Genomic DNA, 19,256 nt, shown 5'->3' with positions numbered 1-19,256 from the left:
TGCGCTTCCTGACTTGGGTGACTGTTTCCTTTCCCACGTTAGGGAATTTTTCAGCTATTATATCTTCAAATATTTTCTCAGGTCCTTTCTCTCTCTCTTCTCCTCTGGGACTGCTATAATGAGATGCATTTAATGTTGTCCCAGAGGTCTCTTAGACTCTCCTCATTTCTTTTCATTCTTTTTTCTTTATTCTGTTCCCTGGCAGTGATTTCCACCATTCTGTCTTCCAGGTAACTTATCCGTTCTTCTGCTACATTTATTCTGCTATTGATTCCTTCTAGTGTATTTTTCATTCCAGTTATTTTACTGTTCATCTCTGTTAGTCTGTTCTTTAGATTTTCTAGCTCATTGTTAACCATTTCTTGTATCTTCCCAGTCTGTGCCTCCATTCTTTTTCCAAGATTTTAGATCATATTTACTGTCATTACTCTGAATTCTTTTTTGAGTAGATTGCCTATCTCCACTTCACTTACTTGTTCTTCTGGGGTTTTATCTTGTTCCTTGCTCTGGGATATATTCCTCTGCCATCTCATTTTGTCTAACTTTCTGTGATTGTGGTTTCTGTTCCACAGGCTGCAGGGTTGTCATTCTTCTTGCTTCTGCTGTCTGCCCCCTGGTGGATGATGCTGGTCTAAGGGACTTGTGCCAGCTTCCTGATGGGAGGGCCTGGTTCCTGCCCACTGGTGGGTGGAACTGGGTCTTGTCCCTATGGTGGGCAGGGCCATGTCAAGGGGTGTGTTTAGTGGGAAGCTGTGGGCTCAGGAAGACTTTAGGCAACCTGTTCACTGATAGGTGGGGTTATGCTCCCATCCTGCTTGTTGTTTGGCACGAGGCATCCCAGCACTGGAGCCTATAGGCAGTTAGGTGGGGCCAGGTCTTGGTGAGAAAATGGCAGCCTCCAGCAGGGCTCATGCCAATGAGTACGCCCCAGAACTACTGCCACCAGTGTCTTTGTCCCTGCAGTGGGCCACAACCACCCCCAGCCTGCGCAGGAGACCCTCCAATACCAGCAGGTTGGTCTGGTCCAGGCTCTTATGAGGTCACTGCTTTTTCCCTGGGACCTGGTGCATACAAGACCTTGTGTATGCCCTCCAAGAGTGGAGGTTCTGTTTCCCCAAGTCCTGTGGAATTACTGTGATCAAACCCCGCTGACCTTCAGAGCCAGATGCTCAGAGGGCTCCTCCTACCAATGACAGACCCCTAGGCTGGGGAGCCTGACATGGGGCTCATAACTTTTACTCCTTTGGGAGAACCTCTGCGATATAATTATTTTCCAGTTTGTGGGTTGCCCACCCGATCGGTATGGGATTTGATTTTACCACTACTGTGCCCCTCCTACCATCTTGTTGTGGCTTTTCCTTTATATTTGGATGTAGGGTATCCTTTTTGGTAGGTTCCAGTATTTTTCTGTTGATGGTTGTTCAGCAGTTAGTTGTGATTCTGGTGTTTTTGTGAGAGAGGGTGAGGTAACTAACGTCTTTCTACCCAGCCATCTTTTCTCTGCCTCCTTTTTTTTCCCTTTGTGCTTAGTCTTGTTTCACTCCCTCATAAGGTGTCGAGTGCAGAGGCTTTGCACCCAACACTTCAAACCAGAGTGCCCAGTGTGAAACGGCTGTGCCGACATCTCCGCTTAGTGTGCAGAAGCATTCAATAATACAGTGTTGCTTATTTAAAAGTTGCTAAGAGATTAGAACTTAAAAGTTCTCAACACAAGAAAAAAAAAATTTGTAACTATGCATGGTGACAGCTGTTACCTAGACTCATTACAGTGATTATTCTCCAAGGTATACAATATCAAATCACTATGTTGTACACCTGAAACTAATGTAATGTTATACATCAGTTATATCTCAATTAAAAATATTTGGATTTGGGTATGGTGGAGAAGGAGCTGTGAAAGCTACATATGGAGATGGAATCTCAAATGTCTGCAGTGAGACAAGCAAGTATTTCTAAGTCAATCATATTTTTCTGTTTCCTAAATGAAAAACACAAATTGTCTTCCCAAAAGATAGCAATGTTCAAATAAAAATAGCTACCACTGAATTAGTTTGGGTACACCACAAGAACAAAAATGTTTTATCTATTCATTCAGTTTCTTGATTGCTCTACAAAACTGAGTGAAATTACATTTCCAGATTCATAGATTGCAACTAAAATGCCCAATGGGAGAAAAAGGAGTTATTTTGATAACATCTGTTGACTCCTCACAGTGAAGTAATGATTCTGTCACATTTTACCAAGTGAATGTGGCAGCAAAATATTGCCCCCCAGCTCTTAGGTAATTTGGTTTCCAGAACAGAGTTTCAAATAGGCTTCTGAATTTCTATGAAAATTTTAATAAAACCATATAAAACAAAAAGATTTTTGCTATCTTGCTCAAATACAAACTAGACTTTGCTCATCTATATGTGTAGTTAGCAGACAGGGCAAATGTAAATTTTTGCAAGTTCCGTTCAGTCTATAATTTTCTTAATGAAGAAAAGAAAAAGATCTCACTTGCCAAATGTCCTGTACACCTGGTACACAACACCAAAAGGAGTGTGATTTGTTTTCCTGTGATATAAAGGCTTTCATAATGAAAGTTTCAGTCAGTTTCAGTTTCCTCAAAACGCATAAGCACTTACCAAGAATTTTTTTTTTAACTTCACAAAATGGAAAGAAATTGCTTCCTTAAACAAGTGTAGAAGACGACTGTACTCCTTACTGACCATAAAAGATATGTTAAAATATTTAAGATGTAAAATCTTATCTTTAAAAGTTTGGACAAGAAGAATGTACTTCTCTAATTTTGAAATTCATAGAGGATGAGAATAGGAAAAAAAGTGTGTAGTGAAGCAGAAATTTATGTGCTATTTCTCCAAAACAATCTGATGACCTGTGAAGGGGCCATCAGGATTATAGAAAAGGATGCACTGACTGCACCTGGGTAGTTCTATGATTTGCACAGGTTGTGACAACTCATACAATGAAAAAATGACTCATATTTTTGGAAATAAGACTGCTTCAGAACTCAAAAAAATGTAACCAGAAATGGGTAAGCAAGTTAAGAAGGACCTTCTCAGTTCCTTTATTAAAACTGTAATTTATGTGGAATTCAACTTAGATTTCACTAATTAAGATTACTTCTGTGCTTTAAAGCATGCTCCCTGAGAAAGAGAGATTTAACACATGACATCCAATGTGCTTTGGAGTGTATAAATATGATGGGCCTTATAGACATGGACAGCCTATAAGATGAATTTAAATATGCAAAGGAGCTGATTGACAGAGAGGTGGCCTACTAGAATAAGCCTGTAGAAACAAAGAGAATGAGTTTTGAAGAGCTGCAAAATAATATTTCCAAGCCTGAAAACCTGCTGTATCTAGTAAATAAGACCCAAGTATCCCATGCTCAAATGCTTTTGTCAAGATACTTAGCTTAATGCCACCATGATGGACTGACACCAGAATTCAGTAAATGTGGGTTTGTTAAAACAGAGCTTCAAGTCAAAATGAATTTTACATTTGATTCTATTCCATTTTGCTACTACTTAAAAGAAGAATGTCTTATAGGCTGCAAGCAGTTCAGAAAAGTATAACTGGAAAATGAAACCAAAAATCAAAAATATGTCTGACTGTATTATGGCACAGAAGGAAGCATGTCAATGCTATTTTCATTAAATATGAGCATATCTTTAATCATTCCTATCATATTTATATTCTTTCTCCTTTCTAAAAGTCCTATGTTTATGTATCTTAAGAATAAACAATAAGATAACCATGCAAAATTTAAATATCTAGTAAAGAATTTTTAAAAAGAGGTAAAATAAATTGCTGTATCAGAGGTTACATTATAAAATATTCTCATTATAAAGCATTGCTGTTTTTGCTCACATATTTTATTTTTTAATTGGTTGTTCTATAAACTACTATTGATCAGCACTGTTTACTAGTTCTATTGCTATTTCACTTAAATAATAGCAATTTATGTAACAAAAGTACACAGTACAGAATAATATACAATTTCAAATAAATGCCTATTCTTTCAACATATTTATGTGAAAATAATAATATACGTGTAGTTGTATATGTTAAATGATTATGTTTATTTTTTGGTCTGATACACAGTCTGATACAGCTGTGTTTTAGCTGTCTGAAAAGTTACTCACCCTAGGTATGCCCCCCACTAATAGTCAAGTTACACATAAGTCTGCCCAGGAGTTCACCATTTAATTGCCCCAAAAGAAAAAGGGTTTGTAAAGGTAGACAGACCTCCTCTTCTCCCAGGTTAGTTTAGGTGGGCTCCAATAACCTTCTGGAACCAGGGACCATCCCCCACCTGTTCCCAGTCTCATCCAGGCCTGCTTGATCTCAAAATACTACTCAGGAACCCTAGAGGGGATATCCTAAAGGGAAATTTCTAAAGATGAGATTGTAGCCCCTAAAATGCAGGAGAAAGGAGTAGCCTTGAAAGATTCTGGTGGCATTAATATTACAATGACTACTAACATCATTTAAAACTAGGAATATATGAGACAATACAAAGTGAATAATCTAAATTAACTAATCAAATTATATGCACGGGAATTTCTACTTTTAAAATTTCCTACCACTAGTTACACTTTTTGTTAGACAATGTCAGTGTTGATATATAAAGAAGAGTTCAAACTTAACTGTCTTAGAGTCTTTTAAAGTCTTACAAGTAAAGTAAAACCGTATTTGTTGACATTAGTTGCTTTGCAATGTGACTTGGAACCTACAACCGTAATTTATTGTCTTACATATTGTCTTTGATTAATAAAGTTTTAAAGACACTAACCAACTTTCCTCCTGTGTCCATCATCAATACTTCCAAAATCTTTTGCCATCGGCTTGCAACGAGGAGGAGCAAACCCCATTCTACAATGGCAATGGTTAAAATTGTTGCAGACCTAGAATAATCAGAAAATAGAACAATTTTTATGTACAAAGATGGTTTCCAATAGAGGCCAATTAATATTCTACACGTATTCAACAGAGAATTTATTCCAGAGAATTTATCCATTCCAGAGAATTTACCTTAAATAGACAAATTCAACAAATTTTCTCTTGACATTTCCCATACTGTAGCAAGTATATCTGGCTTCTGTTGCCAAATCAGTTTTTGCCAAATAAATTCTTTTGCCAAATAAATTCTTTCAACTCTCCCCACAGCCAGACCAAACTATTGTCAATCACCAGTAACATGCCTCTAATTATCATTTACTTCCTAGCTTCACAGAACAGCCCAGACACTAAATTAATGAGCAAGACCAGCAAGAAAATCCTAATGACCTTTATTTACCATTTCCTGCCTTCTCTCTGTAAAAATAAGATCATTTTGGTTAGATGGTAACACATAGTGCTTATAGCACATCCAGCCCACATATTTACCAAACATCTTATACATCCAGAATCATCTTAAATGTTTCTACTTTATCTTCTCTAATAAACAGTTTGGCAAGATTTCTCAAGAAGATAAGATTGAAGTTATAATTTACAAACTGTTAAATGACACCAAGCAGCATGAAAGTGATCAAAAAAATTATTCAAATGATTTCTTTAAATCTCCAAACTGTTTATTGAATTGTTCAAAGCATGTTGCTTAAAATGAAAACTGAAATTACTTACTCCATTTGAATTACAATCTCTGGTAGAACTGCAACTCTGAACATTGACATGGTATTTAAGCTCTACACATTTAAATCTCAGACAATACTGAAAGAAAGCAAAAGAAGTAAAAAACAAATTCAGTCAAACCATCAGATTGTGTGCATAGATAATACATAAGAAAAAACTCAAGAAAATTCAAGAATTTGTATTACCAAGAATTGGCATAAAAATCCAAAACATAAAGTAATAATTGTGACTGCATTGAAATAAATGTGAAATAAGCTATATGCTTTCAGATTGTAAATGTATAGTCTTATATAAGAAGTTGAAACTTTTATTTTCTTACCATCTAGCACCAGAAGTCCTCTTAGAAAGAGAAATATCTGGAAAAATAATTTGATTAGTCCCTTCAGTTCAATAATTATCTGAGAAGCATTTAAAAAATACACGGGCCTGGGTACCTCCTGAGACTGTTATATTAAAATCTCTGGGGCCAGGGGCCAGGTGATTATCATGTGCAGTCAGGGTTAAGAAGCATCGAGTGGGAGGCTGAGGTACTAAAATCATTGGTATGAGGAGCAAAGGAAGGTAAATTACTATTCCATATGGGGAAAAAAATGAGAAGCAAGGATAACAGGTAGTTATATGAGGTAATAGGACAATGAGAGACTCCCATGGGTGAGATGGCTAAAAGGCCTTCTAAGAAAAGGAATGTTTAATGTGTGAATTACATTGTCCTAATTTATGGCATTAAATTGTGTGACCTTTCCCAATTATACAAAATTTTTCAGTAAAGTCAATACTTTACGAAAGAGTTTTGTTCTTTGGTGAGTTGTGTCTTTGGATCATAATAACAGGGTATGCAGAAAGAAGAGGATCAGAATTCTGAAATAGAGATTTGAGCCAATATCATTTACATTTCAAGGGGAGAGAGATCTCAGGTCTTATTTGTATCTATATGTTTCCAAATGAGCAAGATGTGACAGATACTTGGATTATTTTCTTGCACTATTACCAAAGAGCATTATATAAAAATAAATTTGAATTGAGCAAGCAAACCTTGAGACTTTCTCTCAAAAGAAATGTAAATTTATTTAATTTTCCAGAGTAGCTCTTGGGATTAATAATTTCTAGGATTCATTAGAACATTAAATGGTTGTTAGATATATTGTTTGTTTATAGGATATTAGAACATTCTAAAACATTCTAAAATTATAGTATGCTATATTATTAACTGTTAATACTGTTCTCTTGTTCTTATGTATAACATAAGTGATAACTATAATATGTTACAGCAGAATATAATATTGTAAAAATAGTATTCAATTTAATTAAAACATTCATCTACCAATCAGAAAAAAATCAGAGTTGATTATAAGAAGTTAAAATCAGTGTAACTTTGAAGGTTCTATTGAAACAATGAATACAATTCAAGAAAGTTGTTGCAAAAACATTCCAAAGGAGGAAAAATGCTTGATCATATAATAACTTACTCACCCCAAACTAGTATTCACATGAGATCTTCAAATGTTAGCTAAAAAATTACTCCCTATAGTGCATGCAAGAGCACTTGATTACATATTGCCGAACATAAAAAAATGAGCTGTATAAAAATTACTTAAAAGTAATGTTGCTGTTAAAAAGAGGTGTGGAGGTCATTAAAAACAAATATTGCTGGAATATTGCTAATATACCTGTTAAAAATTGTCCACACTTGTAAATAGAGAAAATTGGAGAACCACATTTCTTTTCAATGTCATTTTTGAACATTCATTAAAGGACCCATCTAAGGTAAACCTAAAGGTTATTTAATTATTTAAGGAATGTACTTTGTGTAACTTGCTAGTCAGTACTGATAAGAGCCTAGATTTTGTGAACTTATATGTTAACATAGTTTTTGTCTGGCCGATATGTAAATGAGTTTTGTCTGATTGAAATGATAACCCGAAATTACGGTTTTATTACTCTATAGGACATTAGCAGATTTTACTTCGAACCTAACAACTGTATTTCAACATTCTTTCACCTAATGCCTCTAAAGTAGGGTGATTCCCAAGTGGCATCAAAAATTTAACTTGGCTGATTCTCCATTTCTCTGAGTTTTTTTCTTCTCATTTTGGTTTTTTGTTGCTTTGTTTTTGTTTCTGATTCTTGACCAAGTCAGTAAGTCTGCTCATGGTGTGTATATATTTGTGAGTGCTTGTATATATGCATATACACATGTGTATACACATACAATTTTGCTTAGTTTATATATTACAGAATGGCTATACCTTTGGGTTGTATTAACTTGTTCATTTTTGTCACTTTAAAAAGAAAATGAGTGTGACTGTAAGGGATTGTATTAGGTGTGTATGAGTTTTTAGGCTGCTAACTAGCTTCTGTATGAGAGGCAGAAATAAATTATCTACCTTTACATCTTTCTGAAATATAACTTAATTGGTTTAAAAATTATAATTACTACAATTAGGACATGCCAGTAGCAATAATGGCAGAAGACAATTATGTCTCAGGATAATAGGATGTGTAATTGCTTCTCAAAAGACAAAACTGTTTTATCCTAATGCTATATCTGGTTGTTTCAGAATATGAAAGAGGACAGTGAATGTCAAGGCTTGAATGAATATGGAAAATTATAGACATTTTGTGCAAGGTAACCTTGGTTTTGTTGATAATACCTATGCACAAGAAAATAATGATTCTGAAAAAAATTTAGCAACAATTGTTCAATTTTGGTGGGGTCATTCATAAGATAATTTAAAAAATATCCTTGTGAATACCGTAAAGCCTCATACTATATTGATGCAAAATTAGAATTTGGGTTTTTAAAAATTGTATACATGGAAATTGCTTGTGAAGTATTCAGTTTGCTCTTAACAGTGGTAGTACAAGGTTTTTGTTTACTTTCTATAAATTTACCTGGATGGCAGAGATTCAATATTTCACCAGAATAATTTTCTATGCTTTGTATTATGTAAATGGTTATTTTTAAAAAACCTCCCCGTTTTTTGAAAGAGCTAAAGTTCCCTATAATTTTAGTACCTTTTCCTATTTTATGCAAGCTCTTGCACTGTCACTTTGATTAACAGGGAGTTAAGCAATTTTTACTAGATAACCAATAATCCTTTTTAATTAAGTAACCACCTTGGACAACTCTGGTGACTTTACCTTACCAAGGTCAGAGTCTAAAGTCAAAAATATTTTTTTTTCTTCATGATTTTAATAATACCTAAAACTATCTTTGAGATTTCTGAGATTGCCATCAGAAAATAACAGATTTGTTCTCTTATCTCATAAATATAAGAATGCTAGAAATAATTACAATTTGTTTGGTATTCTCCATTATTTATTTATTTTTGTAAGATATTAGTTTTTTAATGAAAACTCATCATATTGTAATGGCTTTTTACAAAATAAGAGAAATTATTGTTCCTAATTGCAGTTGGGAAGAATTTTACAATATCTTTCTTTTTTTAATTCATTTTTAAATTTAAGTAGTTAATTTACAATGTTGTGTTAGTTTCAGGTGTACAGCAAAGTGATTCAGATATATACATATGTTTTCTTTTTCAGGTTCTTTTCCATTATAGGTTGTTACAAGACCTTGAATATAGTTCTCTGTGCTGTACAGTAGGTCCTTGTTGTGTACCTAGTTTATACATAGTAGTGTGTATACTGTAATCCCAAACTCCTAATTTATGATATTCTCCATTATTTCCTAATAGATAGCAATGTAAGAGCTGCATAGGAAGAACTGTCAAAGAAATTCAGCCAGCCTTCCCTAGGTTAATTTTAAATGTTATTAATATAAGCATAACTAATGTTCTTAGCATAAATGTTTCATATATTGTACATGTAACTAGAATGGATTGAATGCTTGTAGAAACTCAAGTCCACTTCTCTTCATAATATTTTCTTATCCTCAAGAGAAACTTTGATCAAACTCTTAATAAATAGTTATTATCACACCCCTGTCTGCAAAATAAGAGATTTTGCTTTTCTCCATTCCCATACTATTGATGACTCTAATAAATGAACCATTCAAACTTTTCAGGCTTTTGATCAACTGGTAGTTTGTGCTTTTCTCTAATGTTTACCTAAAGTTTCTGCTTTCAGGTACAGGATAGAAACTAGGTTTTCACTGACATGTAGAAAGGATCATATCAGGTATTCTAAACTATTTGAATTCAAGAATTAGACTCACAGGTACAGGATATGGTGCTTAAGCTGATACTGAGGAGACAATTTCAGAACACACCATATGGCTGAATTAGGCTTTATTGGAATCCTTTATATCCAGGAATATAATGCCATATGAAAGCAAACTGCTAACTCAAAATCCAGGGGAATAAGAATCAATTATACAGGGCTAAATTAAATAATGAGAAAAATTAACTGTGGTTATACATTTCAGATGATATATCAGAAAGCCCTTTTTCTTTCTTCTTGATGCATTTCTAATCCTCAGTTTATTAGCTATGCTTTTATAAACTGAAATGAAACATTTTAAAACTAGGAACTGGTTCTCACTAGTGCCCTCAAATTCAGAAACAATACATTTACTGTTCCTTCACTTTTTATGGCAATGCAATTATTTATAGGCTCAATAATGGTCCACCATTACCCTCCTACCATAAATAACTAGAAAACTAGACAAATTATAGAAAACAACTATTTTTACACATTGGACTATAGGCAGAACAAGACTATGATCTCTGAGAAAAAAATAAAAAACAAATGAGGTGAGCCCTCCTATTTTCCAGGCTCTTTGCTTGGAGGCAATTTCCTGATTAAGGTGTAGTGAGGAGGAACCCAAACACAGTTGGGAAATCTTGTTGAGTAAAGGAGATGGGGATTCAAGTATGTGAAGGTTAGGAGGCTGTGGAACCTAGAATTTGCTGGGAAGACTATTCTAGAGGAGAGAACTACAAATGAAAGAGTTCTATAAACCTACATAGGAACTGCCTTCTGTCTTTGGCTGAATACAATCTGCACCTGCACAGGGCTAACATCCATAAGACTGAACAAGAACTACTTCCAGAGGAAAAAAATTAGCAAGGAACTATAAGATGAATAGTTCCAGAAATCACACAACATGGAAATCATACAAGGTCCTATCAGCGTGAATGTACAGGCCATGTTGAATGAACAGAATATTCAATAGAGACCATAGAAGGGTCACAACTCAGAACTGGGGCAAATTTAGCCTAAAGTAAAATTTAGACCCTAAAATATTTACTCTATGCCTTCAAAGAGCTTAACAACAAGTCTTGAAAGTTTAAAATGATTTGCAAGTCTACCCAACAAAGAATTGAAGGTAATGATCAAAGAACTCAGGAGAAGATTGGAAGAAAAAAGTGAAAAGTTAGAAGTTTCTAAAAAAGAGTTAGAAAATATAAGGAACAACCAAACAGAGATGAAGAATACAATAACTGAAATAGAAAACATACTAGAAGAAATCAATTATAGACTAATTGATACAGAGGAGTGGATCAGTGAGCTGGAAGACAGAGTAGTGGAAATCACTGATGCCGAACAGAAAAAAGAGTAAGAGGAAATGAGGAAAGTTTAAGAGACCTCTGGTACAATATTCTGTGCACTAATATTCATTTTATAGAGATCTCGGAAGGAGAAGAGAGAGAGAAAGGGACTGAAAACATATTTTAAAACGTAATAGCTGAAACAAATCCCTAACCTGGAAAAGGAAGCAGACATCCAAGCACAGGAAGCTGAGAAAGTTCCAAATAGGATCAACCCAAAGAGGACTACACCAAGACACACTGTAGTGAAAATGGCAAAAATTAAAGACAAAGAATATTAAAAGCAAAAAGGGGAAAACAACAAATTACATACACGAGAACTCCCATAAGACTATTAGCTGACTTTTCAGCAGAAACTTTGCAGGTCAGAAGGGGGTGGCACAATATTTTTAAAGTGATGAAAGGAAGAAAAACGACAACCAACAATACTCTAGCTGGCAAGGCTTTCATTCAGATTTGATGGTAAGATCAACAGTTTTACAGGCAAGCAAAAGCTAAAAGAGTTCAGCACCAGCAAGCCACCTTTACAAAAAATGTTAAAGGGACTTCTCTAAATGAAAATGAAAAGGCCACAACTAGAAACATGAAAATTACAAAACAAAAAATCTCACTGGTTAATGAAAATATATAGTAATGGTAGTAAATCAACCACATATTTATATACATGGAAGGTTAAAAGACAAAAATAGTAAAGTCACTTATATCCACAATGAATAGTAAAGGGATATGAAAAACAAAAATATGTGAAATATGATGTCAAAAATGTGGGGGAAGGGGAGTAAAATGCAGGATTGTTAAAATGTGGTTGAACTTCAGAAATCAGCAATTTAAAATTATATATATATATATATATATATATATAGTTTTATATAAACTTCATGTTAACCACAAACCAAAAATCTATAATAGATACACACACACAAAAAAAGATGTGTGCAAACATAACACTAACTATAGTCATTAAATCAGAAGGTAAGAGAGCAAAAAGAGAAAGTAACAAAAAAGAGAAGTACAAAAACAACCCCAAAACAAATAATAAAATAGCAATAAGTACATGACTATCAATAATTACTTTAAAGGAAAGTGGACTAAATGTTCCAATCAAAAGACACAGAGTAGCTAAATGAATACAGAAACAAGATCATATACATGCTGCCTACAAGAGACTCACTTCAGAGCTAAAGACACACATGGACTAACTGTGAGGGAATAAAAAAGGGTATTCCATACAAATGGAAACAAAAAGAAAGCCAGGATAGCAATAATTATACCAGACAAAATAGACTTTAAAATAAAGACTGTTACAAGAAACAGGGATGATAATATAAATGATGACAATGATAAAAGGATTAGCACAAGATATGAAAACCTTTAAATATGCATGCACCCAACATAGAAGCAATTAAACACATAAAGCAAATATTAACAGACATAAAGGGAGAAATTGCCAGTAACATAATAATAGTGGGGGACTTTAACGGCCCACTTACAACAATGAAGAGATCATACTGACAGAAAATCAGTAAGGAAACACTGGCCTTAAATAACACATTAAAACAAAGAGACTTCATAGATATATATAGAACATTCCATCTAAAGCAGTAGAATACACATTCTTTTCAAGTGCACAGGGAACATTCTCCAGGACAGATCACATGCCACAAAAAAAAGATACTAGGCCACAAAACAAGTCCGGGTAAATTTAGTTGAAATCATATAAAGCATCTTTTCTGACCACAAGGTGATTGAGACTAGAAATTAACTATGAGGAAAAAAAAAACCAAACGTGGAGCCTGAATAATATGCTACACAACAAAAATGTATCACTGAAGAAATCAAATAAGAAATTTTAAATGCTTGGAGACAACGAAAATTAAAACACTATAATTGAAAATCCATGGGATGCAGCAAAGGTAGTTCTAAGAAGGAAAATTATAATGATACAAGTATACCTCAGGAGACAAGAAAAATCTCAAACAACTTAAACTTACTTAACAACTTAACAACTTAACTTAAACAACTTAAACTCCTTTAGTTACTTAAAGGAACTAGAAAAAGAAGAACAAACAAAATCCAAAGTTATTTGAAAGAGTGAAATCATAAAGATCAGAGCCAAAATAACTAAAATAGGGACAAAAAAAAAAAAACCCCACACAATAGAAGAGACCAATGAAACAAGAGCTGGTTCCTTGAAAAAGAAACAAAATTAATAAACCTTTAGCCAGACCCATCAAGAAAAAGAAGAGAGAGGGCCCAAATCAATAATACCAGAAATGGAAAAAAAAGTTACAACTAATACAACAGAAATACAATACCAGAAATGGAAAAAAAAGTTACAACTAATACAACAGAAATACAAAGGATCATAAAAGATATTCCAAAAATTATATGACAATGAAATGGACAAAGTCCTAGAAATGTACAATTTCCCAAGACTGAATAAGGGGTAAAAACAAAATCTGAACAGACCAATTACCAGTATGAAACAGAATCAGTAATTTAAAAACACTCCCAACAAACAGAAGTCCAGGACTAGATGGATTCACAGTAAAATTCTACCAAACATTTGTAAGAGAGTTAACAGCTATTTTGCTCAAATTATTCTAAAAAATTGCAGAGAAAGAAATGTACCCAAAATCATTCTAAGAGGCCAGTATCACCCTGATACCAAAACCAGACCAAGATATCACACATGAAAAAGAAAATTACAAGGAAATATCACTGACAAACATAGATGCAAAAATCCTCGACAAAATATTAGCAAACCAAATCCAACAATATATGAAAAGGATCATACACTATGATGCAGTGGGAATGTAATCCAGAGATACAAAAATGGTTCAATACCCACAATTCAATCAATGTGATACACATATTAACAAATTTAAGAATAAAAATTATATGATTATCTCAATACCTGCAGAAAAATCTATGGACAAAATTCAATGCCACTTATAATACAAACTCTCAGCAAAGTGGGAATAGAAGGAATATACCTCAATGTAATAAGGGACATACATGCTAATTCCACAGCTAACATCACACTCAATGGTGAAAAGCTCAAACCATTTCCTCTAAGATCAGGAACAAGACAAGAATGCCCCCTCTCACCACTTTTATTCACCATAGTATTGTAAGTCCTAGCCAGAACAATCAGACAAGAAAAAAATAAAAGAAATCCAAATTGAAAAGGAAGAAATAAAACTGTCACTGTTTGCAGATGACATGATATTATGTATAGGAAACCCTAAAAATACCACAAAAACTACTAAAGCTAATTCAGTAAAGATGCATGATACAAAACTAATATACAGAAATCTGCCCCATTTTTATACACTATCAGAGAATTTTTTTCCAAAATTCCAATTTCAGTTGCATCAAAATAATATAATACCTAGGAATAAATCTAACTAAGGAGGTAAAAGACCAGTACTTAGAAAACTGTAAGACACTGATGAAAGTAACTGACGACAATACAAACAGATGGAAAGATGTACTGTGTTCACGGATTGGAAGGATATTGTTAAAATGTCCATACTACCTAAAGCAATCTACAGATTTAACGCAAGCCCTATCAAGATACCCATGACATATTTTCACTGAAATAGAACAAATAATTCTAAAATGTATATGGAACCCCAAAAGACCCCAAATAGCCAAAACAATCTTGAGAAAAAGAACAAAGCAGGATGTATAACTCTCCCTGATTTCACACTATATCACAAAGCAACAGTAATCAAAACAATATGGTACTGGCATAAAAAAGACACAAAGATTAATGGACCCATATAGAGAGCCCAGAAGTAAACCAACACACTTATGGTGAATTAATCTATCACAAAGGAAGCAAGAATAGACAATGGTAAAAAGACATCAATAAGTGATGTTGGGAAAACTGGACAGCTACATGTAAAATAATTAATTTAGAACATTTTCTCACCCCATAGACAAAAAATAAACTGAAAATGGATTAAATACCTAAATGTAAGACTGGAAACCATAAAACTTCTTGAAGAAAACATAAAAGAATGCTCTTTGTCATAAATTGTAGCGATAATTTTTTTTGGTCTGTAACCTAAGGCAAAGGAAACAAAAGCAAAAATAAACAAACAGGACCTAATTAAACTCAAAAGCTTTTGCACAGCAAGGAAACCATTGACAAAATGAAGAAAACCTACTGAATGGGAGAAAATATTTACAAATGATATGACCAACAAGGGATTAATATGCAAAATATATACACAGGTCATACAACTCAATATCAAAAACCCAAAATACTCAATTAAAAAATGAACAGAAGACCCGAATACATATTTTTCCCAGGAAGACATACAGAAGGCAAACAGGCACATAAGAAGATGCTGAAAATTCATAATCATCAGTTGTAACTTGTCCTTTTTCAATTTTAATTTTATTGACTTGAGTCCTCTGCTTTTCTTTCTTGATGAGTCTGGCTAAAGGTTTATCAATTTTGTTTAACTTCTCAAAGAACCAACTTTTAGTTTCATTGATCTTAGCTATTTTTTTCTTTGTCTCTATTTCATTTATTTCTGCTCTGATCTTTATGATTTCTTTCCTTCTACTAACTTTGGGTTTTGTTTGTTCTTCTTTCTCTAATTCCTTTAGGTGTAAGGTTAGATTTATTTGAGATTTTTCTTGTTTCTTGAGGTAGGTTTGTATTGCTATAAACTGCCCTCTTAGAACTGCTTTTGCTGCATCCCATAGGTTTTGGATTATTATGTTTTCATTGTAATTTGTCTCTAGGTATTTTTTGATTTCCTCTTTGATTTCTTCAGTGATTTCTTGGTTATTTAGTAGCATATTGTTTAGCCTCCATGTGTTTATATTTTTTACAGTTTTTTTTCCCTGTAATTGATATCTTGTCTCATAGCATTGTGGTCAGAAAAGATGCTTGATATGATTTCGATTTTCTTAAATTTACTGAGGTTTGCTTCATGACCCAAGGTATGGTCTATCCTGGAGAATGTTCCATGAGCACTTGAGAGGAAAGTTTATTCTGTTGCTTTCAAATGGAATGTTCTATAAATATCAATTAAGTCCCTTTGGTCTATGTGTCATTTAAGGTCTGTGTCTTTACTGGTTTTCTGTCTGGATGATCTGTCCATTGATGAAAGTGGGGTGTTACAATCCCCCACTATCATTGCATTATTGTCGATTTCTCCTTTTATGGCTGTTAGCATTTGCCTTATATTTTGAGGTGCTCCTATGTTGGGAGCATATATATTTACAATTGTTATATCTTCTTCTTGGATTTATCCCTTGATCATTATGTACTGTCCCTGCTTTGCCTCTTGTAACATTCTGTATTTTAAAATCTATTTTGTCTGGTATGAATAGTGCTACACCAGCTTTCTTTTGATTCCCATTTCCATGGATTATCTTTTTCCATCCCCTCACTTTCAGTCTGTATGTGTCCTTAGATCTGAAGTGGGTCTCTTGTAGACAGCATATATATAGGTCTTGTTTTTATATCTATTCAGCCATTCTAGGTCTTTTGGTTGGAGTATTTAATATATGTACATTTAAGGTAATTATTGATATGTATGTTTTATTGCCATTTATCAACTATTTTAGATTTTTGGGGGGTCTTTTTTCTCCCTTTGTCTTTTGTTCTCGTGTTGTGATTTGATGTCTATCTTTAGTGATGTGCTTAGATTGCTTTTTCTTTTTTGTCTGTGTATCTATTGTAGATTTTTGTTGTGTGGTTCCCATGAGGTTTCGATATAGCAGTCTATATGTATACCAGACTGTTTAAAATTGTTGATCTCTTAGTTTCAAATGCGTTTCCAATATCCTGTATTTGTACTCCCCTCTTCTCACAATTGCTTGTTTTGATATCATATTTGTGTGTGGATGAATTCCTACCTTTACTTTATGTTTGCCTTTAATGGTGAGCTTCTCCATTCATAATTTTCTTTTTTCTTGTTGTGGACTTTTCTTTTCCGCCTAGAGAATTTTCTTTAGGATTTTTTTAATGCTGGTTTGGTGGTGCTGAATTCTCTTAGCTTTTGCTTGTCTGGAAAACTTTTGATTTTTCCATCAAATCTGAATGAGAGCTTTGTTGGATAGCATATTCTTGGTTGTAGGATTTTCCCTTTCATCATTTAAAATATGCAGAGCCATTCCCTTCTGGCCTGCAGAGTTTCTGCTGAAAAATCAGCTGATAGCCTTATCAGGGTTCCCTTGTGTGTTATTTGTTGATTTTCCCTTGTGGCTTTTAATATTTTTTCTTGTCTTTAATTTTTATTTGTTTCATTAATATGTGTCTCAATGTGTTAATCCTTGGGTTTCTCTTGTATGGGATTCTCTGCATTTCCTGGACTTGAGTGACTGTTTCCTTGCTAAAGTTAGAGAATTTTTGGCTATAATCTCTTCAAAAATATTCTCAGGCCCTTTCTCTCTCTCTTCCTATCCTGGGACCCCTTTAATGCAAATGTTGGTGCATTTAATGTTGCGCCAGAGGTCTCTTAGACTGCCCTCATTTCTTTTCATTCTTTTTTCTTTATTCTGTCTTGTGGCAGTGATTTCTACCATTCTGTCTTCCAGCTCACTTATTCGTTTTTCTGCCTCAGTTACTCTGCTATTGATTCCTTCTAGTGTATTTTTCATTTCACTTATTGTATAGTTCGTCTCTATCTGTTCTTTAAATCTTCTAGCTCTTTGTTAAACATCTCTTGTAATTTCTTGGTCTGTCCCTCCATTCTTTTTCTGAGATCCTGGATGATCTTTACTATCATTACTCTGAATTCTTTTTCAGGTAGTTTGTCTATCTCCACTTCATTTAGTTGTTCTTGTGGGTTTTTATTTTGCTCCTTTGTCTGGAACATTTTTCTCTACTGTCTCCTTTAGTCTAGAAATACACCCACACACCTATGGTCAATCTACGACAAATGAGGCAAGAATATACAATGGAATAAAGACAGTCTTTTCAGTAAGTGGTGTTGGTAAAACTGGAGAGCTACATGTACAAGAATGAAATTAGAACATTCTTTAACATCATACACAAAAATAAACTCAAAATGGATTAAAGTCCTAAATATAAGACCAGATACTATAAAACTCTTAGAGGAAAACACAGGCAGAACACTCTTTGACATAAATCAGACCAAAATATTTTTTGAGCCCTCTCCTAGAGTAATGGAAATAAAAACAAAAATAAACAAATGGGACCTAATTAAACTTAAATGCTTGTGCACTGCAAAGGAAACCATAAACAAAATGAAAAGACAACCCACAGAATGGGAGAAAATATTTACAAACAAAGCTACCAATGAGGGATTAATCTCCAAAATATACAAACAGCTCATGCAGCTCTATGTCAAAAAAGCAAACAACCCAATAAAAAATGGACAGAAGGTCTAAATAGACATTTCTCCAAAGAAAACACACAAATGGCCAAACAGCACATGAAAAGATGCTCAACATCACTAATTATCAGAGCAATGCAAATCAAAACTACAAAAGGTATCACCTCACACCGGTCAGAATGGCCATCAACAAAAAGTCTACAAACAATAAATTCTGGAGATGGTGTGGAGAAAAGGGAACCCTCCTACACTGTTGGTGGGAACGTAAATTGGTACAACCACTGTGGAGAACAGTATGGAAGCTACTTAAAAAATGAAAAGTAGAACTACCATATGATCCAGCAATCCCATTCCTGGGCATATATCCAGACAAAACCATAATCCGAAAGGATACATGTACCCCAATGTTCACTGCAGCACTATTTACAATAGCCAAGATTTGGATGCAACCTAAATGTCCATCTAGAGAAAAATGGATAAAGAAGATGTAGTACATATATACAATGGACTATTACTCAGACATAAAAAGGAACGAAATAATGCCATCTGCAGCAACATGGATGGACCTAGAGAATTTTCATATTAAGTGAACTAAGTCAGACAAAGAAAGATAACTATCATATGATATCACTCATATGTCTAATCTAATTTTTAAAATGAAACAAATTCTTATTTGAAAAACAGAAACAGACTTACAGGTATCAAAACCAAACTTATGGTTACCAAAGGGGAAACATGGTGGGGAGTGATAAGTCAGGAGCTTGGGATGAATATA

General features: G+C 33.9%; 1 protein-coding gene across 1 annotated transcript in view; it reads right to left on the bottom strand.

Moving 5' to 3' along the window:
• LOC309838896 (disintegrin and metalloproteinase domain-containing protein 5-like) overlaps window positions 1-19,256 on the bottom strand; it is a gene marked incomplete at both ends in the record, with an annotated part of 144,038 nt that overhangs the window by 23,364 nt on the left and 101,418 nt on the right. Inside the window, 2 exons of the mRNA XM_082680312.1 lie at window positions 4,802-4,913; window positions 5,632-5,718. Of these exons, the coding sequence (XP_082536438.1) occupies window positions 4,802-4,913; window positions 5,632-5,718 (199 nt within the window). The remainder of the gene's footprint in view (window positions 1-4,801; window positions 4,914-5,631; window positions 5,719-19,256) is intronic.

This window comes from Grampus griseus, assembly GCF_964374135.1.
Source record: "Grampus griseus genome assembly, chromosome: 21".
NCBI lineage: Eukaryota > Metazoa > Chordata > Mammalia > Artiodactyla > Delphinidae > Grampus > Grampus griseus.
The sequence above is the reverse complement of the archived record's forward strand: the minus strand, read 5'-3'. Positions and strand labels throughout refer to the sequence as shown.